This window comes from Chiloscyllium plagiosum, chromosome 32, assembly GCF_004010195.1.
Source record: "Chiloscyllium plagiosum isolate BGI_BamShark_2017 chromosome 32, ASM401019v2, whole genome shotgun sequence".
Classification (NCBI taxonomy): domain Eukaryota; kingdom Metazoa; phylum Chordata; class Chondrichthyes; order Orectolobiformes; family Hemiscylliidae; genus Chiloscyllium; species Chiloscyllium plagiosum.
This window is the reverse complement of record NC_057741.1, coordinates 27,693,850-27,721,095: the sequence shown is the minus strand read 5'-3', so window position 1 is coordinate 27,721,095 and position 27,246 is coordinate 27,693,850. Positions and strand designations below refer to the sequence as shown.

The following is a 27,246-nucleotide window of genomic DNA, read 5'->3' as shown; positions in this document are numbered from 1 at the left end:
TACCTCAGTGGAATCAATTTAGGTAAAGGGGCAGTACAGAGAGATCTGGGGGTTCTTGTACACCACTCAATGAAGGTAAGCATGCAGGTACAGCAGGTAGTGAAGAAGGCTAATAGCATGCTGGCCTTCATAACAAGAGGGATTGAGTATAGAAGCAAAGAGGTCCTTCTGCAGCTGTACAGGGCCCTGGTGAGACCACACCTGGACGAGGTCAATTCCTGGAATGGCGGGACTACCTTATGCTGAAAGACTGGAGCGACTGGGCTTGTATACTCTTGAGTTTAGAAGACTGAGGGGATCTGATTGAGACATATAAGATTATTAAAGGATTGGACACTCTGGAGGCAGGAAACACGTTTCCGCTGATGGGTGAGTGCCGAATCAGAGGACACAGTTTAAAAACACAGGGTAGACCATTTAGGACAGAGATGAGGAGAAACTTCTTCACCCAGAGAGTGGTGGCAGTGTGGAATGCTCTGCCCCAGAGGGCAGTGGAGGCCCAGTCTCTGGATTCATTTAAGAGTTGGATAGAGCTCTCAAGGATAGTGGAATCAAGGGTTATGGAGATAAGGCAGGAACAGGATACTGATTAAGGATGATCAGCCATGATCATATTGAATGGTGGTGCAGGCTCGCAGGGCAGAATGGCCTACTCCTGCACCTATTGTCTACTGTCTATTGTTTTGCTATGTTCCTTTTCACGGCCTGCTATACTAGGAATGTTAGCTTGCAGTTGGCAGCATGATGGATATAACAGTTTAGTGGTTACTACTAAACTGGTTTAGTACTACTAAACCAGAGACCATGAGTCACATCCAACCATGACTGTTAAACCTGGTAATGAATAGAGATAAACAATACCCACTTATTATTGTTAAAAACACAACTATGTTTTTTTTTAGAAAACTTGCCTCCTTTACTGGCCTGTGTCACCAGACACTCGTGTTTTGGCCAACTATGTGGGAAGGGAGGAACACAAGAAATTTATAATCACCAGTGAAATGATACTGAGCAAGCAGCTGGAACTGTGGTCTGAGAGGTCCCCAGATTCTAATGGACTTCATCTTAAAAGAAGTGGCTAAAGAAATAGTTGATGCATTGGTTTTAATTTTCCAAAATTTCCTCGAATTGGTGAGACTGAATTGGAAAACAGCAAATGTGGCTCCTATAATTCAGAGACAGAAAACAGGAAAACACAGGCCATTTGGCTTAATATGTCTTAAAAAAAAGGGATTATGATCCATTTTTAAGAGTGTTATAGCAGGATACTTTGAGAAGTTCACGATAACCAGACAGAATCACTGTCTTCATGAAAAGAAAATTATGTTTAGCCAACATACTGGAGTTCCTTAAACAGGAACATATGCTTTGCACACAGGGGAAGTGATCAATATACTGTACTTCAGTTTCTGGAATAAACTGTGCTATTAAAAGGTTATTATAAAACATCAGAGCTCACGTTGTAGGTGTAACATATTGGCATGGTTAGATGATTGCCTTGCCAAAGGGAAACAGACAGTAGACATAAATGGTTCATTTTCCAGTTGACAAGATGCAATGAATGGTGTACCATAGGGACTTGTGCTGAGGCCTTAACGTTTTTGCCATATATATTCATGACTTGGATAAGAAATTAAAAGTCAGTAACACCAAGATAGATAGGAAAGTACATTATGAAGAGACAAAGGCATATAGATCGGTCAAGAGAGTGGGAGAAATATCTGGCAAATAGAATACTACATGGAAAAATGAAAAATAGTGTATTGTAGCGGGAAGGAGAAAAGAAGCATATTATCTAAATGGTGACAGATTGCTGAGCTCTGAGATAGAGGGATCTGGACATACAAGTGCATGAATAATGAAAACTTAGCACACACATACAGCAAGTAATTAGGAAAGTGAACAGGATGCTATCATTTATCGGGAGGGGAATTAGCACAAAACTGAGAGATTATGCTTCAGCACTGGCAGTATCAATCTGTGTACAGTATCGGTATTACTTAAGAACTATTGTAAACCCCATTAGAAATAGCTCAGGAAAGGTTTACTAGAATACCTGGAAGAGACGTGTAGTTTTCTGAGGCAAGTTTGAATAGGGTAGGCCTTTATCTGCTAGACGAAAGTGAGGACTGCAGATTAGAGTCCAGAGTGTGGTGCTGGAAAAGCACAGCAGGTCAGGCAGCATCCTGATGAAGGGTTTTTGCCCAAAACATCGATTTTCCTGCTCCTCGGATGCTGCCCGACCTGCTGTGCTTTTTCCAGCACCACACCCTCAATTGTATCTGCTAGAGTTTAGAAGATCAAGGATTGATTTGGTTGAAATATATTAAATCTTGAGGGGTCTTAACAGGATGGATGTGGAAAGTAAGTTTGCTCCTGTGGAAGATTCTAGAACAAGGAGATCCTGTTTAAAAACAAGGGGACATCTATTTAAGATGTGGAGAAGCATTTTCTCACAGGGGATCATGAGTCTTTGGAACTTAATTTCTTAAAAGGCTGGGGAAGCAGAGTCTTTCATTCTCTCCAAGACAGAGATAGATAGATTCCTGAAAAACATGGCAGTGAAAGGCTATGAGGAGGAGGTGGGAAAGTGGACTAAATATATCAGCAGTGGTTCAATTGAATATTGGAGGTGGCTTGACATGCCGAGTAGTCTATTCCTGCTACTAATTTATATGCTCATATGATTTATAATGCCCTCCAGGTAACTGATAGAGACTTGTCCATACATAATGATAAAGAACAGCTAGCTGGTTCAGCTCATCTTTCAAACTAGTAACCAATTAGACCGAATCCCCTGCTCTTTTGTCATAGACCTGAAGCTTTTGTTTACTCTTCATCCTTAAAAGGACCTTTCTTTCCCCACAGATAGGGCAACGTGACCATTCAAATCTCTGAACACACTGAGATTGTTTCATGTTTACTTTCCAATGAATAGGAGATTTTCAGAAAATGGTGGTGTTTTTTCTTTGGAATAGTGGCTTTCATTGGCTGCCTTTTAACAAACCTGAAGATTAGACCCAATCAGCACCCTTCAAAAACATCAGCCAATGATCCAGTAGTCAATCTGATTAGATTAGATTAGATTAGATTACATTACATTACAGTGTGGAAACAGGCCCTTCAGCCCAACAAGTCCACACCGACCCGCCGAAGCGTAACCCACCCATACCCCTACATTTACCCCTTACCTAACACTATGGGCAATTTAGCATGGCCAATTCACCTGACCTACAGGTCTTTGGACTGTGGGAGGAAACTGGAGCACCCGGAGGAAACCCACGCAGACACGGGGAGAACGTGCAAACTCCACACAGTCAGTCACCTGAGGCGGGAATTGAACCCGGATCTCTGGCGCTGTGAGGCAGCAGTGCTAACCACTGTGCCACTGTGCCACCGTGCCGCACACAATCTATCTATACATAAATAAAAGCTAGCAATCGCTAGATGAATAAATGCTTTAATTGGTAAATGCTTTAAATCAACACACTACGCACCTTAAACCGTCACACAATACAGCTCCAGCTGCCTACATATGTCTTATATTCCTCAAATAAACATTTATCAATGAGGAGGTGCAAAATGAACAGAAACTAGAGGAATGCATGATGGGGAGATAAAAAGATATAGTCAATGGATGGAGATTTGGGGGCTTTTGGATATTAAATGATCAATAGTGGACTCACATGGAATGGAATCGCTCCCTATTTTTAATTGTATTCAATTATTTAGCATCTTCCTTGACATTCTGTACACAATTAATGACCTACCATCTTTTGCTTGGTTGCTCAATATCATCCACAGTATTTCATGTTGAATAGTTAATTACAATTAGTCACTACTAACGCTCAGAGAGACTCTGATGCTCCAGCTCCAAACTTCAGCTATAGATGCCCAACAATAGAAAATGGACCAGAATTTGCTGTCAAAATAATGGGCCTCCTGCTTGTTATGAGTGAACGATACAGCCAATTCAAGCCACAAGCAGAAACGTAGTAAGATTCCAATAACCAAATGTTTCTGTCCAAGTAACAACATTTCATCATTAAATTTATGGAAAAACTATCTTACTGTCTACATTGCAATGTCAGACATTACGCTGTCATGTATTTGTGAGGTAATTACAAACTAAACTTTCTATAACTGCATATTAACTAGTGTACTGTCTCATTCCTTCATATTTTGAATGTTTTAGTGAGATTGAGAATATTTTAAAATTGAAATGATGCTTCTATCTTTCCCTTTCTGTGTCCTTTTCCCCTCTCAATCCAATCATTACTTCCTGATTATTTTCTTCCCCTCCCTGACTTTGACATTGAATTTGCTCCGCTTCTTGCTCAATTCTACTTGGGGTTATTTCTCAATTCTTCAATCCGACTTTAGTTTTTGGAGGGGAAGCCTGTTAGGTGCCCTCACTATGCTATTACCAATTCTCCCTTTCAAAAACCAATGAGGGCAAAGCATTTTTCACTTGAGGAATACATGGACAAATGACAGAATCCCCATCGGGTCCACACCGACCGTCCAAAGAGCATCCCACCCAGACTCACCCCCCCATACCTCATCCCAAGGATCCTACATTTCCCACAGCTAATCCATCTAGACAGCACTTCCTGGACACTATGGGACAGTTGTGGGTATGTTTGCCAAGCTGGGAGGTTGCTTTGCAGATGTTTTGTCCCCTGTCTTGGTGACATCTTCAGTGCTGCTCTACTCTGCCTTCTGGAATTTATTTGGTTCCATTTCTGCTGCTTCTGGTTGTCCATTGTAGCTGCTGGTATATTGGGTCCAGGTCTATGTGCTTGTTGATGGAGTCCGAGGGTAAGTGCCATGCTTCTAGAAATTCTCTGGCTGTCCTCTGTTTAGCTTGTCCTACGATCATTGTGTTGACCCAGTCAAATTTGTCGTCCTTGTCATCTCTGTATATGGCTACTAGGGACAGCTGGTTTCGGCGTTTAGTGGCTAGTTGGTGTTCGTGGATTCGGATTACTAGTTGTTTGCCTGTTTACCCTGTATTGTGTTTCATGCAGCCTTTGCACGGAATCTTGTAAATTATGTTTGTCTGGCACATGATGGACCCGGTATACCGGCCACTACAACAAACAACCGGAACCAGCAACTGGAAGCAACAGGAACAGAACCAAATAAATTCCAGAAGAGACACTTCACAGGAGGCTCCAAAGCCCTGAAGATGTCACCAAGACAGGGGGGCAAAACATCTGCAAACCAACTTCCCAGCTCGGTGAACATACCCTCAATGACAACAATCAGCACCAAAGCTACAAATCTTTAGACAAACTTTGAACTTTAGGGCAATTTAGCATGGCCAATCTACCTAATCCATACATCTTTAGACAGTGGGAGGAAAGCGGAGCATGGGGAGAACATGCAAACTTCACACAGACAGTGGCCAAGGATGGAATTGAACCTCCATCCCTGGCACTGTGAGGCACCAATGAGGCACCATGCCACCCCTGGGACTGTAGATGCCCTGTTGTAGCAAATTCTGGACCAGTGACTGACCCAAGTGTTTCTCTTAGACCATTACTGGATTTGAAGAATGTGCCTCTTTCCTTATTGAATTGAAAATGCAACAAATCTTTAGCTCAATATTGGCCCCCGCCAGGAAATGATCGTGTATATGAGGGCTTCAGTGAATCATTAATCATTGCCTCCACAGGTAGTGGAAATGAAAAGAACTGATTATTTCAAAACAAAATTGGAAGGGCACCAAGGGAAATAAAGTAGGGAATAGAGAGGGGAGGCCAAAGAGGGATCAATCTACCGAGGGCAGGAACATGATTGATGGGCTAAATGGCTTCATTCCATACTATAATGACTCTGAATGCAGCATGGGTACATTACTGATTCACAGTAAATATTCAAAATGGTGAGGGGGGCTTTTGGGTGGACAGGGCATTCCATATTGATGGTGAAATGGATGCTTGAACTAACGTACCTAAAATCAGCAACACTGAGACTGGTTTTATATCTTTTGTTTGTACCATACGCAGTTAAGTTTCTTTAATTCACTGTCTGTCTGTCTGTCGTAACCACACATTGCAATCCAATAATTTAGTACATGTCAATAGAATTACTTTGCTGATTTGGTTCCCAGGGAAGTTCTGCTCATTACACTTGCTTGACTTTCTCTCGCGGTCACAAAGACATCATCATCCTCGTCACTCCGGGTCTCAGACTGAGCACCTTTCAACGGCGTCCTTCTCTCACTGTCCACAGAAGCCCCACTGTCATCATCAGTTTTCAAATGCCCATTGAACTCCTCCTCATCTTCACCGGGCAGTGGCAGCTTTGGAACTGGTGCCTTTGCCATTGCATACTCGGTTACCAAGAACGCCGAAATCTCATCATCCACCGCCAGCGATTTGTCCTTTTCTCCTTCTGCCCCCTCCAAAGTCCGAGGGGGGTCCTGGGTGCTTTCATCCTCCAGCACAAAGTCTTTGTCAGTCAACGAGGGACTCTGTAGCATTTCCTTGTCCCCGTTGGCAAGTTCCTTCTCGTCCTCGGCTCCTCTCAAGAGCTCATTGTCTCCTGCAGCATCCTCACCGTCCCCCCACTGGAGCAATTCAGCTTGCTGGCCCTGTACGACGGTGAACACGGGCGCTGTCATCACCTGGGTACTGCTCACAAATACCTTCGCCACGTCCTGATAGATTTGCTCCTGAGACAAGTCGGTGGTGGACTCTCCTCCCGATTGATTCGAAGTGCCACCGTCCGTGTCAGTTGCTGTGAGACCACCTTCGGAATCTGGCACCGTGAACCTCTCGGCGCTGCCCTGGCCCGACCATTCTGTCTCGGTGTTAGATCTGGACTCCTCTTGCTGATAGTTCTCAAAGTCCTGTGGAGTAGCAGTCAGGCTGGGGTCCGGTGCAGTAACCACCACGATAGGGTACAAGCTCTCCCAGCTGCTTGACTGGACCTCCTCAGACGTTTGTTGGAGTTCCTGACTTAAGATCGACAAGTTGTTTACACGTCGGTCTTCTCCAGGAGACTGGAAGCAACCTGCAGGGAGACCAGACAAAAAAAAGACCATTTTAGGCCACGTCTGACAAATTAATTGATGTTACACCAGCTCCACAGCTCAGAAACTCAGTCTTCCATGTTCTTCAAACCCCTCGCAACCCTCCTTCCAACCCCTACATTATCTCATCTGACCGACACATCTTTCTCCTTCATCTGTTTTATCCCACTTCCAATCAGAAGTATCAATATTATTCACCTTAACAACACCTTGTGGTTACGGAGTTTCACAATCTAACCACACTCAGCACCAAGACTTTCTCCAGAATTGTTTACTAGCTCAACAATAACCCCTCATGAATTTTGCGAAGATTTGTAGCTCAGGTTAAGATTCTGGATGTAGGTTTGCTCGCTTAGCTGGAAGGTTCATTTACAGATGTTTCGTCACCATACTAGGTAACATCTTCAATGAGCCTCCAGACGAAGCTTCGTCTGGAGGCTCATTGAAGATGTTAGTTAGTATGGTGACGAAACGTCTGGAAATGAACCTTCCAAATCAGTGAGCAAACCTACATCCAATAACTCTGAATTTTGTACTTCCCCAAAAGTGGAAACCTTTATGTTTTGACATCTGCTCAAACAAACCCTTTCCTTATTTCAGGCAGCATGGTGGTTCAGTGGTTCGCACTGCTGCCTCACAGCGCTGGGACGCATGTTCGATGCCAGCCTCGGGTGACTGTCTGTATGGGGGGTTACATGTCCTCTCCATGTCTGTGTGGGCTTTTGCCAAGTGCTCCAGTTTCCTTGCAAAGTCCAAACATGTGCAGGTTAGGTGGATTGGCCATGTATATTTGCCCTGTATTGTCCAGGGATGTGCTGGCTAGGTGAATTAGCCATGGTGAGTGTGAGGCAATGGGGATAGGGTCTGGGTGGGATGCTCATCAGAGGGTCAGTGCAAACTTGATGGGCTGAATGGCCTCTTTCTGCACTGTAAAGATTCTATGATTATCGCCTTCAGATCTGACAGAGAAATCCCAATATCTCCTGTTGAGTTCATCCTCAGATTTTGGGCCATCCCTGGTGTTCTGTATTTAGCATTACTGTGCAGCTCAATAATAGACCATATTGAGGAAGTTTCAGAAATTCTTTGAACCAATCATACTATTAAGCAAAGAATATGTCAGCTGACAGCAGTTTAAATCAATAGGTTCTACTAACACAATTCACAGCTCAAGTGTCTATGAGAAGAGCTTATAGAATCATACAGCACGGAAACAGACCCTTCGGTCCAATGTGTCCACGCCAACCAAGTTTCCCAAACTCAACTCGCCTGCATTTGGCCCATATCCCTCTAAACCTTTCCTATTCATGTATCTGTCTTTTAAACTGTGTAACTGTACCTGCATTGACTTTCCACCTGTACTTTCTTCTTGCACTGAACACAAAGCGTGCTATAAAAAAGTTATTTCTACCTCAATGACCCAACAGTGATACACAAGGTCTTATATTCAAGTCCTATCCCAGAGTGTGGAGGACATTACCTAAATAGAGAGAGTGCTCGACACTGAGCTTAACAATTTCGGAACATGAATGCTGTACTCTACCTTTGTTCCTCAGCCTCTCAGCCTGGAGTACTGTCCCCACAGGCTGCTCCCACCAACCCATTTTTCAACTATAATAAAACAAAGAGCTGCAAATGCTGCAGATCCGAAATAAATAAAAAACCGAACCAGTTGGCAAAACTCAGCAGGTCTGGCAGGGTCTGTGAGAAGAAACAAGAGGAATGTTTCGAGTCCAGTAACCCTTCTTCAAAAAGGGACTCTGCAACGCTTCTTCTGAAGAAAGGTCACTGGACCCGAAACGTTAACTCTGCTTCCTCTCCACAAATGCTGTCAGACCTGCTGAGCTTTTCCCAGCAATTTATGTATTTTGTTCCATTTTCAATAATTCACATTTCTCATTAGCACACATGCTGTATTTATCTTTCTCTCAGCTTATCATCAGCAATCCCTTTGTTTGCCTTTCCTTTTGTTTATCTTTCTCTCTCTCTCTCTCTCTTCCCCCCACCCCACCCCTCCGCCTCTCTCTCAGCCCAGTCTCGAAAGAAGGGTCACTGGACCCAAAACCTTCACCCTGTCTTCCTCTCTGCACATGCTCTGCAGTGGCTACAAAGAACTTTGGGAGATTAGACTCTATATACAAACCAGATCTTTCCATGATTTTATTCAATGTGGAAGCCAAACAGACCAAGTGAACCCTGGTTTCTATTCTGCCCTTTGCTCAATTTACATTTGATGGAGGGAGCACAGTAATTGGCCTGAGTTTGAGAGAGGAAAGTATGCCATCCAGTGACCCACTGGTGTATGGTGAAGGAAGCATTGAGACTTGGCCAATGCGACAATGAAGTTGTAAAATTTAGTGTCAGAGCTTCTCACATGAAAAATGGTGAGCAATACAAAATGGGAGAGAGTTATACACCCTTTTACAGTACATCCACCCAGCAGAACATTGGCTAAATTAGCACAAGGCATCAAACAGGCGACATAGTGGTAATCTTCGGTGAACAATGGAAGGAGGAGGGTCGAGAGTGTACTGCTGGAAAAACACAGCAGGTTAGACAGCATCCGCGGAGCAGGAGAATCGAAGTTTTGGGCAAAAGCCCTTAATCAGGAATGAGGAGGCTCATGCGCAGTGCAACAAAAGAAAACCCTGATGATCTAAATGGCCTGTGTATTTCTGACCATCAAATACACCAAAAGCTCAGTGTCCTTGTGGGAGGAAGAGAGCTAGAAAGCAAAATAAATTGGTTGGGTTGTGGTTGCACCTGAAAAAACCTCTCTGATGTTCATCACTTCACCTTTATTACTTTTACCCAGATTGCTCTTCCTGAGACAGGCTTTGCCTTCCAAACAGTGCTGTGCTATTCTAAATACAAGTAAAAGACAATGGAACATATTTAACCCAGGTCATTCGAGTCTACTGCACATGAAAAAGTAAATGCCAAAATAACAGCTGAACATTTTACATTGTGACCATTTCCTTTTCCACTCTAATGAGCTGATTAACATAAGCTCCACCACAAATGCATTTATTTATTGTATGTTTATTAGAGAGTCGATTGTTCATCTTCAATAAACTGGGGCACGATAAAATCTGACCTCATACTGAGATCCTAAACTACAGCCTAAAGATATCAGTGAAATTCTGAAGAGACAATGTTCTAGGGATCCAATGCTTCTTTCAGACATAAAAGAGCATACATTAGCTCCAAACCAGAACTGCCTTTCTTAAGTCTTTCAATGCGATGTGGGAGTTGCTGGAGAAAACATTATTTGTTCTCCATCTCCAACTGCCTTTAGTGGAGAGTTGTCTTCTTCAACTCTTGTAGTCTCTGAGGCGAGATCATGATGGTTATAGAGTCATAGAGATGTACAGCACGGAAACAGACCCTTCGGTCCAACTTGTCCATGCCAACCAGATATCCTAACTTAATCTAGTCCCATTTGCCAGCACTTGGCCCATAGCCCTCTAAACCCTTCCTTATAGGCAATTTCAAAGGGAGTTCCAGGACTGTGACCCAGTAACAATGAAGGAACAGTGATATATTTCAAAGCCAATCACTGGTGCACAGTGCAGTGGTATTCCTAGATTTCTGCTGCCCTTGTCCTTCTAGATGGTTTTAACAATGCTGTCAGAGAAACCTTCATGATATGGTGCAGCGCATCTTGTAGATGGCACACACTGCTACTGCTGCCCATCAATGATCAGTCTGGTGATCCTTTGTTGCACTTACTCTGTGGCATTTATATTGTTCTGTGGGTGAGGAAACCTGAACGGCGCGCAACAGTTAAACACTGGCATTCCTCATCTGTCATTATCTGGTTGCCAAGGAGTGCCGACGCTGGCACAGTTTACATTTGGCAGCTTGCAAAATTGGCAGGACGGTGCCCCATTACCAGGCAAGTTTAGTTTTCATTTCAAGGCGAGGTCATGAAGGATGAGGGAGCTAAGACGTTTGCGGACTTGGTGATAGGCATCAGGACCCTGGAGCAATCTTGTGATAATGTTACAGAGCTGCAACAAAGGATCATTGGGATAAGTGGAACTGTTGTATGAGGAAAGATTGGGCCTGCATTCCTTTGGGTTTAGCAGCATGAGAAGAGGAAGGGCTCGACAGTATAGATGTAGGAGGGATATTCCCCTCACAAAAGGGATGGGTGACGTCTATAACATGGGACACAGTCAGATGACCATAAGATACAGGAGCAAAATTAGGCCATTTGGCTCATCGAGTCTGCTCCACCATTCCATCATGGTTGATATGTTTCTCAACGCCTTTCTCCCACCTTTCCCTGGTAACCTTTGACCCCCTTACTAATCAAGAACTTACCTCTGTTTAAAAGCCACTCAATAGCTTGGCCTCCACAGCCTTCTGAGGCAATGAGTTTCACAGAATTGCCACCCTCTGGCTGAAGAAAGTCTTCCTCATCTCAGTTCGAAAGGTCATCCCAAGATTAGTGGCAGGTATTTTGGACTGAGATCAGGAGTATTTCTTCCGAGGTTGTTGAATCTGTGGCATTCTCTATAACTCTAGAGAGTTCTGGAGCCTTAGACACCAAGCATATTGAAGACAGAGATCAATAGATTTGTAGATATTGAAGATTTGCAGGGATACAGGAATACTGTGGGAAACCAGCGCTGAGGTAGGAGATCAGCCATGATCCACTTAAATGATCACAGCAGAGTCAAAGGGCAGAATGGTCTGTCCCTGTTTTCAATGTCCCAAACTCATCGACAACTATCCCACAAACAGCCCTATTTGTAATAGTATGACTTTATACAGTCATTTAATTTTGATTCCCAATCCAATTTCACACACACTGCATCACAAGGGTAATGAAAACAGATTAATAATTACCTTTAAAGTGAAATATTGTGATTATTTAAGAGGGATAAGTTTGCAGGTCTTTAGGGAGAGGGCAGAAGGATGGCATTCTCTGGTAGGTCTTTTAATGAGTCAGCAGAGGCAGTACAGGCTGGAAGTCCTCTTTTGTAGTCTATGATGCATAAGGTATGAATACTGAATCAGGCCATTCAGCCCATCGAGTCTGCATCGCTGTTCAATGGAATCATTGTTAAAAATCACACAACACCAGGCTATAGTCCAACAAGTTCATTTGGAAGTACAAGCTTTTGGAGTGCTGCTCCTTCATCAGGTAGCTCCGAAAGCTAGTGCTTCCAATTAAACCTGTTGGACTATAACCTGGTGTTGTGTGATTTTTAACTTTTTCACCCCAGTCCAACACTGGCACCTCCATGGAAATAATCCTCAAGCTTACTGTCTTTGCCTTTTCCCAATAGGCCTTGATTCCCTAACTGATTAAAACTCAGTGCAACTCAGCCTGGAATGATTTGCTCATTCTATAAGCAATTTGTATTATATAGTAAATGAATTCAACTATTGCACTGCTGTCCCATTAGACTGACAATTGGTGGTGATCTAACCTGAGGGTCACCATGCCTTAGGGAAGAGGAGAGGATGAGAAGGAGAATGCTTCCTGGTAACCTCAGCTGGTGCAGGAATTGAACCCATTGCAAACTAACCATGCAGCCAACTGAGCTAACCCATTCATTTATTTAATATTCTTAATGTAGTGAAACATTCCATGTTGTTGTAGGTGCAAACAGCTTTGTTTATTATGTTCTACAAGTTGTGTTTTAGTCCTCGCTTCAGTAGTTGACCCTTATGAGCTGTTCCAGCTCTTAATGAGGTTTCCACCGATTAAGGAGAGAACCCTCGCTTGATCCAGTACATCACCCTCAGAAAACTGGAAATCTAACCCTTCAGGTCTAGTAAACAACTGACAGCACTGCAGTAGCAAACTCATTTGAGTCTCAGAATCCCTACATCGTGGAAAGAGGTCATCAAGCCCACACCAACCTTCCGAAAAACATCCCACCCAAACTCAGGCCTCACATTTCACATTGACCCCTGACTAATCCACCTAGTCTACACATCCCTGAACACTATGGGTAATTTAGCATGGCCAATCCACCCTGACCTGCGCATCGTTGGACTGTGGGAAGAAACCGGAGCACCCGGAGGAAGGCCATGCAGACTCCATGGAGAATGTGCAAACTCCACACAGACAGTCACCCAGGGAGGGAATGAAATCCGGGTCCCTGGCACTGTGAGACAGAGAGCTAACCAATGAATATCGGAACATCATTAAGTTCCAGTCCAGAGACTTTAGCATTAAGGGAGAGCTGCATTTCGAAGGAGAACACAAGCCCACTGAGATATAAAAGATCCTGAGGCTATATTCAATATTTATCCTTCAAACATCACTACCTAAAAACCTGTGGATCCAGTCACTGTCACATTGCTGTTTGTGGGATGCCGCTGTGCACTTAGTGATTGCCAAATTTCCTATATTACACCTGTGACTACACTTCAAATGTACATTATTGCTTGCATGTAAGGGTCAGGGAACAGAGTATAGAAAGGTAGGTTCTTCCTTTCAGCCAGAGGAAAGCTGGTGGACATTGACTTCCAGGTCCTATATTGAGTAAAGGACAAAAAAGTGGAAGAGAAAACATCTGAGTAAATACGGACTTTATCTGCGGCAGTAACTTCCACATTGAAAGCAGTAAATGCAGCCGGCAGAACATCAATCCACAGGACAGCTCATTTCAATCCCAGCAGTAATGCGATTCTGAATTTGACCCATTCACTCCCTGTCGTGGCAGTTTCCAAGTTAAGACTCGCCTGTAAGTGTTCACCACGTTTCCAGATTTGCAAAGCTGTGCGAACCCAGAATGGAGTGACAAAAGGGTCTCTTGTTTCCACAGTCCCTCCCCCTCCAGGTTCCAGTCGGAGGGGGCACAGTGGTCATAGAATCATACAGCACCAAAGAGGCACTTCGGCCCATTAAATCTGTATTGTCAAAAACACACTATTAACCTACTCCAGTCCCACACTTGGTCCATAGTATGGAATGTTATGACACTTCAAGTGCTCATCCAAGTACTTTTTAAAGGTTGTGAGGTTTCCTGCCTCAACTATCCTTTCAACAGCACATTCCAGACCCTTCCATCACACTTTGGTGAAAACATTTTTTTCTTCAATTCCCCTCGAAACCTTCTGTGGTGAAATAAGTCAACAGACCAAGCTTCTGAAAGAAAATCCTGTTCCAGTTATCTCTCTGCTACATAAATTATTTTGCCTTCTGTACACATCATTCACAAGAATTCTCATGATGTAAAAGGTCTTCACTTTATTTTGATGGTTAACCACTTAATTTTCTCTTGCCAGCATTAATTAATTTCCCCAAACAATCCATTGTTCTTTCCTCCCTCTTTGTTAACCCATCCTGATCAGTTTTCCTCTGTTGTTAGAGTTTCTATAATCCCCTCTCCAAAGGACCTTGTTTCATTTTTAATTTTTAAACGTGCACACTCAGCTTTCCGGTACATATGAATGTTTTGTCCCTTAGCCTTCACACTGGGCTCATTAGGAATCATCACTCACTGTGCATCTCTATCCAATGGTTCGCACAATGGATGCCTGGACTTAAAACATTCTAGCCCTTCAGTAGTTCCCTGCTCAGCTTGCCTCTTGTCTCCAGGCAGACTTCTGAAGGGTTCAGAAAAGAGTTAAAAAGATGTTGCCAGGGGTGGAAGATGTGAGCTATAGGGAGAGACTGAATAGACTGGGGCTGTTTTCACTGGAGCGTTGGAGGCTGAGGGGTGACCTTGTAGTGGTTTATAAAATCATGAGGGTCATGGATAGGGTAAATAGACAAAGACTCTTCATGGGAATCCAAAACTAGAGGGCATAGGTTTAGGGTGACAGGGGAAAGATTTAAAAGGGACGTAAGGGGCAACGTTTTCTCACAGAGGATGATGCATGCGTGGAATGAGCTGCCAGAGGAAGTGATGGAGGTCGGTACAATTACAGCATTTAAAAGACATCTGGATGGGTATATGAATAGGAAGGGTTTAGAGGGACATGGACCAAGTGCTGGAAAATGGGACTAGATTAGGTTAGGACATCTGGTCCGCACAGATGAGTTGGACCGAAGGGTCTATTTCCATGCTGTACATCTCTATGACTCTAAGAGTCATTTTGGACTCAAAATGTTTCTGTCTCCACAGATGCTGCCAGACCTGCTTTTATTTCAGACCTCAACCTTTGTTCATTGAGCGGCAGCCTCCCTCCGTCATCCTCTGTGTGCCGCATAACTCAGACAAGTCTCACTCAGCCTCCATCCTGGCCTGGTACAGACAAACAACACTCCCCACAGAGGACTGAGTGGCACTCCAATATCCACCAAGAACATGACCTTGTCCGCTGCACTCTACTTGTAAGCATTCATGCCCAGTGGTGGAGACCTTAACTCAGAAGGGGAACTTAAAGCAAGTGGGCCTTTTATTGAGCAGGGATGAGATACAGATGCAGGTAAAGGGCATTCACAAAGCCTGCTGTTGGGAACTCGAGCTGCCTTTAATACTCTGAGCATTTCATTGCAAACTTTCATTTTGGCGTGAGAAACATTTAGCCTCTCGCACAATTACAGACAAGATTCCGCCCTCCCCCCATAATATTTTGCTCCAGCAAATTGCTAACACTGACTTTGCCATGTAAACCACCTGACAACAGCAAAAATGGTTAAAGACAAAATAAATAATTCCCACACTACTATTCAGTGATATACCAATTTCACTGCACCCAAAATTTCCCAACAGGGATTTTCATTTTTAAAATCACTTAATTTATGCAGCTCTTAAATCTCCAATAAAAAGGAAGTCATTGCTTCCAGCTCTCTATCACTTTCTATATCGTCTCATTCTTAAAGCTTTCACTTAAGCCCAATAATATGTTAGGAAATCTCTCACATTGGATGTTCCTGAGCAAAGTTTCCAAAATTTTATTCAATTGTGCTAAAAGTGTTTAAAAATGAGCAAATTTTAAAAGTCTGCATTAGAATTCTTGTGGCTATTCTGTTACACAAGGATTATCAACATGTTCAGGGTTGCTATCACACACCTCCGAACCAGTTGGGACATGAACCCAGGCCTCCAGGTCCTGGCGTAGGGATACTACAACTCAGGAAGGCCTCTACATCACAGATGCTGTTCCTGCATCTATCCTGTCTTCAAACACAAGGGGAATAGTTGCTAGTTGTGTTTTGTGTGACTGGACCATGCTATCAGGCCCACTAACTCCCAACAGTAGGTGGCACTGCTGCCCACTCCAAACAGGAAACTTCCCGACAAACACAGTCACTAACTGCATCCAATGAACCATATTTCTGCAACATAGTTATTACATTGCTATTACGTCACAGACACCACTTAATTTGGAGCTATTTCTGTCCACCCATTTCGAAATTGTAAAATTCAGTGCCCAAAACTCTTGCGTAGGTACTGATGTTGAACTGGGGTGTACAAAGTTAATCACACAACACCAGGTTATAGTCCAACAGGTTTATTTGGAAGCATTAGCTATCAGAGCGCTGCTCCTTCATCAAATAAACCTGTCGGACTATAACCTGGTGTTGTGAGATTTTTAACCAAGACTCTGTTGGTAGCACATGCACCCAGAGTCACAAACTGTGGGTTCATGAAATAACACAGACTGGTACTCCATCGCAGTACCGAGGGAGCACTGCGCTGTCAGAGGTGCTGCCTTTCATTAACATGAAACAGAGAGCCCCACCTGCACTGAGACACATTTGGTTCTGAAAGGCACTAGATCAATGCAATCCTTTTTTCCTGTCTCTACCTTGGTCTGACCTCACTCCTCACCCCAGTCAACTCCCTACTTCTCCTCCTTCCCCTTTCTCTCCAGTTGCATATTAATCTTTGTCCTTTGGCTCAGCTTTTCCCCTTAACCCAGATTCTGCCCTTCAGTACTGGAGCTGTATAACTCTCCCTTCTTCCATCCCTTCGGACTGCTCAAAAACCTTTATTCAATCCATGCTGTCCCACCTGTCCCTGCCCACTATTAATTTTCTCTTTTACATCTACATTGCCACAACCCTACCTTCACTGTAGCTCCAAGCCTCCTTTTGCGTCATTAAAACATGGAAACAAAAAGACCATTCAGCCCCCTCTAATCTATCCTGCTATTCAATGAGAGAATGGCTGATCTGCAATCTCAATCCATTTATCCATCTTTTCCCTAATCCTTTAATACCATTGGTCATCAAAACTCTAATCATGGGTATTCTAACTCATTCTTTTGTCCCAATCTATGTTATCTGCTCCCCTTAATATTGTGAAACTGTCAAAGTACCCCTTAATACCCCTGGTACAAAATTACACGGATGCATTGGTGGTCAGCATGGATGAGTTGGACTGAAGAGTCTGTTTCCATGCCATACAGCTCTGTGATGACTCAACAACTTGTTGAATCCTTTGAGTCCAGCTGTCAGTCTAATAAGTCAACACTGCACTCCTCCAATGTCAATCTAGTGCTCCTAAGGTCTGGCACCTAAAGTTGCTCACAGTCCTCAGGGTGTGGTCTCACCAGGCCTTTGTGTCACTAAAGCCTGACTCTTCATCCCTGCCACTCTAGCCTTCTAGAGATAAAGGCAATTATTTCATTTGCCTTTTTGAGTATTTGCCTGTACTTGTTCTTCATCTTCTCAATGATCTGTTCATCTGAAGCCCCAAACCTCTTTGGATAGCCCAGCTGGTTTTTAGCATTTCGCCATCTTTTTAAGTACAAAAAGAACAACCTCATATCTGCCGACTGTCACAAACAGAGTAAAGACCAATTGTTAATAAATATAGCTTTTTTTATTTAATCCGTACATGTAGTGACTGTTTTAAAAAACACAAGATTCAGGCCACAAAGAGGTCTGCTACTGTCATGTGACAGGACATGGCAGTTATCATAGAATCAAGATTAGAGTGGTGCTGGAAAAGCACAGCAGATCAGGCAGCATTCAGGAAGTTCCTGATGAAGGGCTTTTGCCCGAAACTTCGATTTTCCTGCTCCTCGGATGCTGCCTGACCTGTGCTGTGCTAATCTTGACTCTAATCTCCAGCATCGGCAGTACCCACCTCCGCCTAGTAATCATAGAATCCCTACAGTGTGGAGACAGGCCAACATGTCCACACCGATGCTCTGAAGAGTAAACCACCCAAACCCATCCCCCTACCCTATTATTCTACATTTACCCTGACTAATGCACCTAATCACGCAGAAGGTGGTTCGTGTATGGAATGAGTTGCCAGAGGAAGTGGTAGAGGCTGGTACAATTACAACATTTAAAAGTGCTGGCAAACGGGACTAGATTAGGTTAGGATATGTGGTCAACGTGGACAAGTTCAACCAAAGAGTTTATTTCCAAGCCATACATCTCTATAACCTCCATATGGTCAATTTAGCATGGCCAATTCACCTAACCTGCACATCTTTGGATTGTGAGAGGAAACCAGAGAAAACCCACACAGATACAGGGAGAATGTCCAAACTCAAGTCACCCAAGGCTGGAATCGAAGCCAGGTCCCTGGCACTGTGAGGTAGTGCTAACCACTGAGCCACAGTGCTAACCAAAACAATCATCCAAAACCTTCTCCAAAGTCAACATCAGCCAGGTAAATCAACACCCTGGTGTCACCTGGAATGCTCATTGCTATGTTACAATCTGCTACAAAAAAATCTCCAAAATCTCTTATATCACAGATTACACCCACTTTCCAAGATGTGTAAAGGACTTTCCACTTAACCTCTGGAATGTGGAGTAGACAACTGGCTTTCTGCACCACAAATCTCTGTCACCACAGTAACTGTTACCCTGACCACAATAACAGCTTCTCTACAAAGAAGGCTTGGTCACATGATTCCCAGAGGCTTTTGAAATAACAGTTTATGGGGTTGATAGGAGGTCTGCTGAATCAACACCCCTAAACTGCCTACAAGGCTAAAGCCTCTCTCTGGCCTGTAAAAGGCATGCAACCACCTGTATTTGCACTCTCTAAGAGTTAACTTTTCTTTAATCAAAATGGTGAAGTAGAAGTCATATTTCAGCAAAATTCCCCTGGAAGATGTTTAAAAGAGAAGTTGCCTTCAACTGATTGGTTAACCAAATCGATCCACCCCCACAAAGGATACTAATTCCAACTATTGACCTTTGGAATCCATCTTTAAAAACAAGAGCCTTGTTAAACTGGGGTCCCCTGCTTGTTTCTTCTTTGTACTTAAGGTGTCACCAGTTGAAGAGTCTCTTTGTCTTCACCTCTTCATGTATGTTTATAGATGTACCTGTGCTCTGAAGCTTGTAGCTCCCCTGTACAACTCCCACCTCTCCCTTCCAACCTGACTCTGAGAGTGTTTAAAATAAATCCTACTCGTGGTTTTTAACTTTACCACAGTGTTAAGATTCTGGAAAAGGCCCAGCCTAAGAACAGAGGAAATGTGGGAATTATGCATGCCCCTCCTATCCCACAGTCATTAAAAAACAGGAACTAATTATACCAAATCTGCTCACAGGCAGGTGATGAATACATATTTAAAGGTCATAATCTGTCCTTGACACTTCATTGCGAAGCATTTGCCACAGATCAGTCCATTTGCTAAAACCTGTTATTTTACGGTTTCATCTGCACTGATTATAATACTGCCTTTATCTGTGAATTTGGAGATCGGACTTTCTGTACAATCACCAAAATAGATTATGGATATATAAAATAACTGAGGTCCTTGTAGATATCTTGTGAGATACCCTTGAATCATATTATTTAAATTAGAAGATGTATCTGTGATCCCTACACTTTGGCTCCCACTACTCAGCACATACTGCAGGATAACTCTTGTGGCACATTGATACTGTCCCGACCACTAAACCAGAAAGCCTGGGTTCATGTCTCATCTACTCTAAAGGTGTGTAACAGTACGTCTATAGAGTTTAATTGAATAAAAATATCTACCTTCTGGAGGGATATAGAGATTTGTTTTGAGATACCGACATCTTGTCAGTTTCACTGGGTTAAAAGAGCCAGACAGTGAATAAGCATGCCAGCATAATACAAAGTAGGGAGATGGTTACAATTGAAGGAGGTTAAAAATCACACAACACCAGGTTATAGTCCAACAGGTTTGATTGGAAGCACTAGCTTTCGGAGCGACGCTCCTTCATCAGGTCGTTGTAGGAACAGCACTCTGAAAGCGACTGTTTCCAATTAAACCTGTTGGACTATAACCTGGTGTTGTGAGATTTTTAACTTTGTACACCCCAGTCCAACACCGGCTCCTCCAAATCATGACAATTGAAGAACGCAGGGAGAAGATCCCCATTTATATCAGGTCAAAAACACTGTCTGTGACACACAGTGTGTTACTCTGTTAGAATGAATAGTCCTACAAGGATCTCCTGGTTAAGTTTCATTGAAAAAGCATTCTTAAGTCTTTGCATTATACAAACAGAAACCACTACTTACCTATTCTTAAAGTCTGGGTGTCATTTGGGAAGATTAGCATTTATCGTCCTCTTGTGATTGTACTGCAAAGGGCAATAGTGTCTTTTTGAACCACTTCAGTGTTTGTAGTTAAAGTACTGTGATAATGGAGATTGAGAAGGAGTTGGGAGGTTATTGATCCACTGTCAATGAAAGAACAGGACACATGTTTAACCCAGGATGGCACACAACTTGGGGAGGGGTGGGGAGAATTGCAGAGATGAGTTTTCCCCAATGTTGCTGCTCTATGTCAGTGTGACATTGGTTTCAATGAGAATGGTGATGTTGGAGGATCCTCGATATGATGTTGAACATACTGCTGCTGTGATTGAGGAGACAGATACTAAAGATCAGTAATATTACAACAAAAAACACACTTGGGCCTGGGGATTTTGTAAATTCCTGCATTTCACCCATACTGTTTATTCCTCAAAGCCAGTTTCACAAACTAGCTCAATAAATAGCTGTGTGTACTGTGCTTCCATTATTTTCTACATACCTTTATCCTAATTAACTCAGTAATTTCTCTTTGCGCAGGATAAAGCTTAAAAGTCTCCATCGTTAATAGATTTTATTCAAGTGCATTGGTCGAAGACCATGAAAGCTTATTACAAATTCTCCAACGTAGAGTAATACCAACTCAGCTTTTAGAAACAAAGAGGTTATTGAAATTATCTATCATTCAAAGGTATCATCCTTGGATCAGTGGGTTGTACTTTCAACCCTCGTTTGGAAAATGAGGCTCAGAAACCTGAGCACAATGAGGCTCAAGTTCCAGTGCAGAGCAGAGCGACTGCAGCCCAGTCAGAGATCCAGCCTTTCAGAAGTGATACTGGGCAGAAGTGCCTCCTCCCTCTCAAATGATCTCATGACACAACATTAAGAGGAGCAGGGGAGTTCTTTCCAACACCCTAATCAGTATTTATTGCTCCGCCAACAGAAAAAGATTATCCAGTCATTATTACAAGGCTGCTTACCTTTACAACATGAGAACAGTGAAGTAGAGTCACAAAGTTATCGAGTTTCACAGCACAGAAAAAGGCTCTTCGGCCCATCATGCCCATGACAGTTTTCAAGCACCTGAGCCCCATTCACTCCAAAAAGTATCTAATTGACTGTAGTGGGCTTTAGCTGAGATATGAGGTACGTGACAGGAATGTAAGATTTAATTATTTTCCAGTAAAGCACTGTTATTTTGCTAAAGGATTCACTTTGCCTTTCCAGAGAGATGGCATAGAAGCAGGCCAATGTTAAAACTGTTACCACAGCAACTGGCACAGTGTTATTTGTGACCAGTTAAATAACCTGTATTCTATTGGTCATACCAACAGTTTTAGTCAAATGGGCAGCTGGGGCAAGAGGGTAGTTTACTTAATGGACCAACTAATCCCAGAATTATTCTTCATCTTTGGATATCTTCACACATAATTCTTTCCCTTTTGGGGAATAGCAGGGGAAGGATGCACAGGCTCAGCACTCCATGAATGAGGTAGGGACAGTACCCTTTGGACCCACAAGTCTTCCCTCTTAAAATATTCACTGGCATTCACACTCTATGGATGCATTACGGCCGCACTAGAGAACAAATCAACAAGAGTGACCAAGGTCTAATAAGCATTAGCACTTACCATATTGCACTAACAGTGGCGAGACAACAACCATAACCCACCGTCATGGCACACAAATGAAGAGGCAGCTTTGGAAAAGCTCAGCAACAATTTGCTACTTTAGCATCAACAGCATAAAGACATGTCATGGCCAACTGAGTAATGTGAGAGATATATCACAGTACTTTGGCGATAAGATCCTGTCTCATAAATTCCACCATTTTCTAATGAATTTTTCAGGTCATTCATCGTAAGAATTTAGGTGGACCCGATTGAATGTAATTGATGTTTAACTCCTTTGGGCTTATGTGTAAAATTCAACCCTGTTTTCAAAGCACTGTCCTTCAACAGTACAATAACTTTTGATAGACAGAAAATCTAGCAACTTGGATCTCTGCAATAAACTGAGCCGTAAACCGTGCCATAAATAAGCTGCAAACAGCCCACCAAATAAACTGCAAAGGGGATCTTAAATAAAAGCATCGTAATCTCTCAGCCTTTACAATATGCCACGCACATTGAATGGTGCTTTGTGAAGTGACTGTTTTTCTGTAATATAAACCATTAGTGGTGGTCAAAAAAGTGACTTCAGGCTGGAGGGAGCCATCATAAATATCTGAACTCTACTCTAAAAGTACACAAAATATTGCTTCCATTTGCTTGGCTTTGAAATTTTAAAAATGTTAAACTGGCAATAAGTGAATGGCAGGACATTTCTAGTAGAATTACAATTATACAGCCTAATCTGAATAAAATAATACAGCTGAGCTCAATTTTCAATCTTTGCTTCATCAATGTAGTCAAACGACATCATAATTTTAAGATCCATCCATCGATCACTCCTCAGTCATTTCTATCGGGAGAACAGAGTCCCCTCCTGTTCAATCTTTCCTGGTGATCAGAATCTCTCAGTCCTGGGATCATGCACAAACAGAATAGGCTACATGGAGTGTAGGAGAAGTAAAACAGGATGCCTGTACTAACCAGACACGGTATTCCCAAACTGATGTTGGGGTATGGAGTACTTGCATAGACCTATATTAAGCATACACCACAGACTAGTGAAATGCAAGGTTACAGGGAGCAGACAGGGGATGGGTCTGGAAGGGATGCTCTTCGGAGGGCTGGTGTGGACCTGATGGGCCAAATAGCCTGCTCCCACACTGTATGGATTCTATGATTTGAATAGATAATTCAGTACTTCCAAGTCTGATCCAATTGGGTCATGACTAATCCTTCACTCAATCCATTTACCTGCCTTGGTTTTACTCTACTCAGCAGCGCCACTGGGGAGGTGACGGCTGCTGTTGGTACTTACACCTCAGATCGAGGAGGGTCCCAGGCACTGGTAAGTAATGGAGGCAGTGCCATCGATGGGAAGAGGGTGAGATGGGCCGGAAGCAAAGGCAGAGTGATTAGCTCAGCAGCCAGCACACCTCTCCCAACCTCCCTCCACTCCACACTGATGTCTTTCAGCTGAGCATGTCTGACAAAGGGACCCACCCTCAGAAGCCCATACATTACCCACTTAAGGGCCTCCTTAAATTTATTCAATGCCCCAGCATCCACTGAACTCTGGAGTAGTTAATTCAACAGATTCATCACCCTTTGAGAAAAGTTAAAAATCACACAACACCAGGTTATAGTCCAACTGGTTTATCTGGAAGCACTAGCTTTCGGAGCGCTGCTCCTTAATCAGGTGGTTGACAACCATCTGATGAAGGAGCAGCGCTCCAAAAGCTAGTGCTTCCAAATAAATCTGTTGGACTATAACCTCCTGTTGTATCATGTTTAACTTTGTACACCCCAGTTCAACACTGGCATCTCCAAATCATGACCTTTGAGAGAAATAATTTTTCCTCATCTCTGTTTTAAATCTGCCACACACCCCCATCCTAAAACGATGACTGCTTGTTCTAGATTGTCCCATTAAGAGGAAACATCCTCTCTCTTTCTCTACATTGTCATTCCATTTTAGTATCACTTATACCTCAATTAGATCACCTCTCATATTTCTAAACCCAGCGATTATAAGCTTAAACTGTTTAATCTGTCTTCATAAGAAAAATCTCTATCTCGGAAATCAATTTAGTGGACTTTCTCTGAGCTGCCTCCAGTACAGTTATATCCCCCTTAAGTAAGGGACTGAAATTGTACACTGTATTCCAGGTGTGTCTCTTGGATGCCTTGTACAGTTGTAGCAATACTTCTTTATTCCCCATACTTGCAAAAGAGTCAAAGCACCTAACCTTTCTCATTAGCCTCTTAAATTTCAATAAAGGAGGCAGAGAGAAGTTCCTCTTGTTTAACAGTCACTCAATCTGGCCCAAGAATCTTAAAATATCAATTACTGAACAGGTAACAATAGAAGAATTCTCAACAGTCACAAGATATACAATGGTCCGATAGCAAACAGACACCTTTTCTTATCCTTTAGATTTTGCTGATGTTCTTTCAACACTATATCAGGAATTTCACAGCCCACCCTCTCTACATATTGCCAAAATATATCAAGGCACGTTTCAACATTCTGTTGTACGTGCCCTTGTGGGGCAAGCCCACCTCCAGGCCCATGGCTAAAGAAGGACTTTAATGTTTAACTTGAAACATTATTTCTTCATTTTTCTATTGAATAATTGTAGTGATGAACTTTCTAACTTATTTATTTTTCTATTTTTGTACCTAGGCACCTTGGTATCTAAGATGGCACTTTTCACTGTACTCCTGTACTTGAGGACATGTGACAATAAAAACTAATTCTGTTTCTAGAAGCAACAGAGAAAGCAACAGAGAATTATAGGCTCCCAGGAAATACAAAAAAAAGCCATTATTTTGAACATAGGTAGATAGAGAGATAGAGTCATACAGCACAGAAAGAGACCCTTCAGTCCAACTCGTCCACGCCGACCAATTTTCCCAAACTAAACCACCCCAGTTGCCTGTGTTTGCCCCATAGCCCTCTAAATCTTTCCCATCCATGTACCTGTCCAAATGTCTTTTACCTTTTGTAGCTGTATCTTCATCTATCATGTCCTCTGGCAGTTCATTCCATATGCGAACCACCTTTTGTGAAAAAGGTCCCTTTTATATCTTTCTCCTCTCACCTTAAAATTATACCATCTGGTTTTGGACTCCCCCATACTAGGGAAAAGATCTTTGCTACTCATCTTATCTAAGTCCCTCATAAACATTGATAAGGCCACCTCTCAGACTCCTACCCAGTGAAAAAGTCCAAGATTTTCCAGTCTCTCCTCCTAACTCAAACCCTCCAGTCCCAATAAGATCCTTGTAAATCTTTTCTGCATCCTCTCCAATTTAATAATATCCTCCCTATAGCAGCATGTCCAGAACTGTATGCGGTAGCCACACCAACGTTCTATACAACCTCAACATGGCGTCCCAACTACTATACTCAGTGGTGTGAGCAATGAAGGCAAGCATGGAAAATGCTTTCTTAACCACCCTGTCAACCTGTAAAAATGTTCCTTTTATTTGCAGAGGTAAATCTGTAAGCTTCCAGCTAGCATAAGTAAACAACATTACAAGTTCAAGTGATTATTTTGTCTTAAATTGATTGTTAGTGCAGATACTTAGCTTAAAAATGTGTTGCTGGAAAAGCGCAGCAGGTCAGGCAGCATCCAAGGAGCAGGAGAATCGACGTTTCGGGCATAAGCCCTTCTTCAGGATATTAATGCACTCAAAATTATTCAGTAAGTGTTGCCCATTTGTAGAGTCACATCAAACATGGGCTGGTTATGTACAAACTGTACTCTGCCTATTATGGACAACTGAGGATCCATTCTGTCTGATTCACTCAGCCAATAGCTGGAATGTACAGCCTACATACCTAACACCATACTGGCACTAAACTCCGTGCAGAAAATTCAAACATTAACATGCATTAATATGTACAGAATGTAAATGCTGCAATAAAATGATCTCCAAACTAGTACAGTTAGTGATGTGGAATATTATGAAAGTGGTTGCATTATTATTTTGTTCAGGATTCATTTAAAAGATTGTGGAATACGACTGACTGTGGAGATGCTTGGACTTGATTGTTTTAAAAAGGTACTGTAAAGTCACTTTGGACATTTATACGTTTATTCAAAGTGACAAAGCCAGGCAAATAACCTGAGCCTTACGAACCATGAAACTAGTCAGACTTGCTTACAAAGAAGTTATATAGCTGGACTTATGGCTGCCAGGAATCATGGGTATTATTTGGAAAGTCCAGTTGGGGTGCACGTGAATAAGGGTGAAGCCACCCAAAGCATCCATGTTTGGAGAAAATGTGTTTGAAAGTTCAGTGTAACAGCTGGAAAAACTAATGTCACTATTCTCCTCAGAAGCTTCTGCAAAACTCCGTCTCACCATCTTCCAAACAAACTGCTTCTGAAAAGATCCCAGTGACAACCGTTCCAGTCCAGTGTCAGCCATCCAAAAGTGTACCATGAGGCCTGACCAAAAACAAACTGGAACATTTCATACTTTATCTTCTTACATTCAAGAATTAACAGTTAGCTGGTGCAAGTTTGTTTTTCCCAAAAAGTTAACCACAGCAGAGAAAGTTACTTCAGCTCTTCATTAACCAAAATGTGCTCATAAGGGTTAATAATTATACTTGCATATTTCAAACGGAGTGCTAATCAGCTTGCATCTTTGTTGATTCGTTCTTGTTGTTATAATAAATCAATAATGTTGCTGCTTATTAGAGGGGAAGCCAGCAACTGGATACAGAACTAGCTCTGAGGTGGAGGGTTGCTTTTCAAACTGGAGGCCTGTGACCAGCAGTGTGCCAGAAAGATCAGTGCTGGGTCCACTGCTTATTGTCATTTTTTAGATGATTTGGATATGAGTATAGGAGGCATAGTTAGTAAGTTTGTAGATGGCACCAAAGTAGGTGGTGCAGGGGACCGTGAAGATGATTAGATCAAAGTACAACAGGACCTTAATCAGATGGGCTAATGGGCTGAGGAGTGGCAAATGGAGTTTAATTTAGATAAGTGTGATGTATTGCATATTTGATAAGGCAAACCAAAACTGCCTAAGGAAGTAGTGGAGGCGGGTACAATTGCAGCAGTTAATGATAGCACCTTGGGGAGTGTTGTTGAACAAAACGACTTAGGGGTGCAAGTGCATAGTTCCTTGAAAGTGGATTTGCAAGTAGATAGGGTGGTGAAGAAGG

At 42.6% G+C, this 27,246-nt stretch overlaps 1 protein-coding gene across 3 annotated transcripts in view; it reads right to left on the bottom strand.

The window, feature by feature from the left end:
• The window catches only part of LOC122539453 (PH and SEC7 domain-containing protein 3-like), a 421,315-nt gene that overhangs the window by 229,872 nt on the left and 164,197 nt on the right, over positions 1-27,246 (bottom strand). For all 3 annotated transcript variants that reach the window (XM_043674302.1, XM_043674303.1, XM_043674304.1), the window contains exon 3: positions 6,099-7,023. In XM_043674302.1, the coding sequence (XP_043530237.1) occupies positions 6,099-7,023 (925 nt within the window). The remainder of the gene's footprint in view (positions 1-6,098; positions 7,024-27,246) is intronic.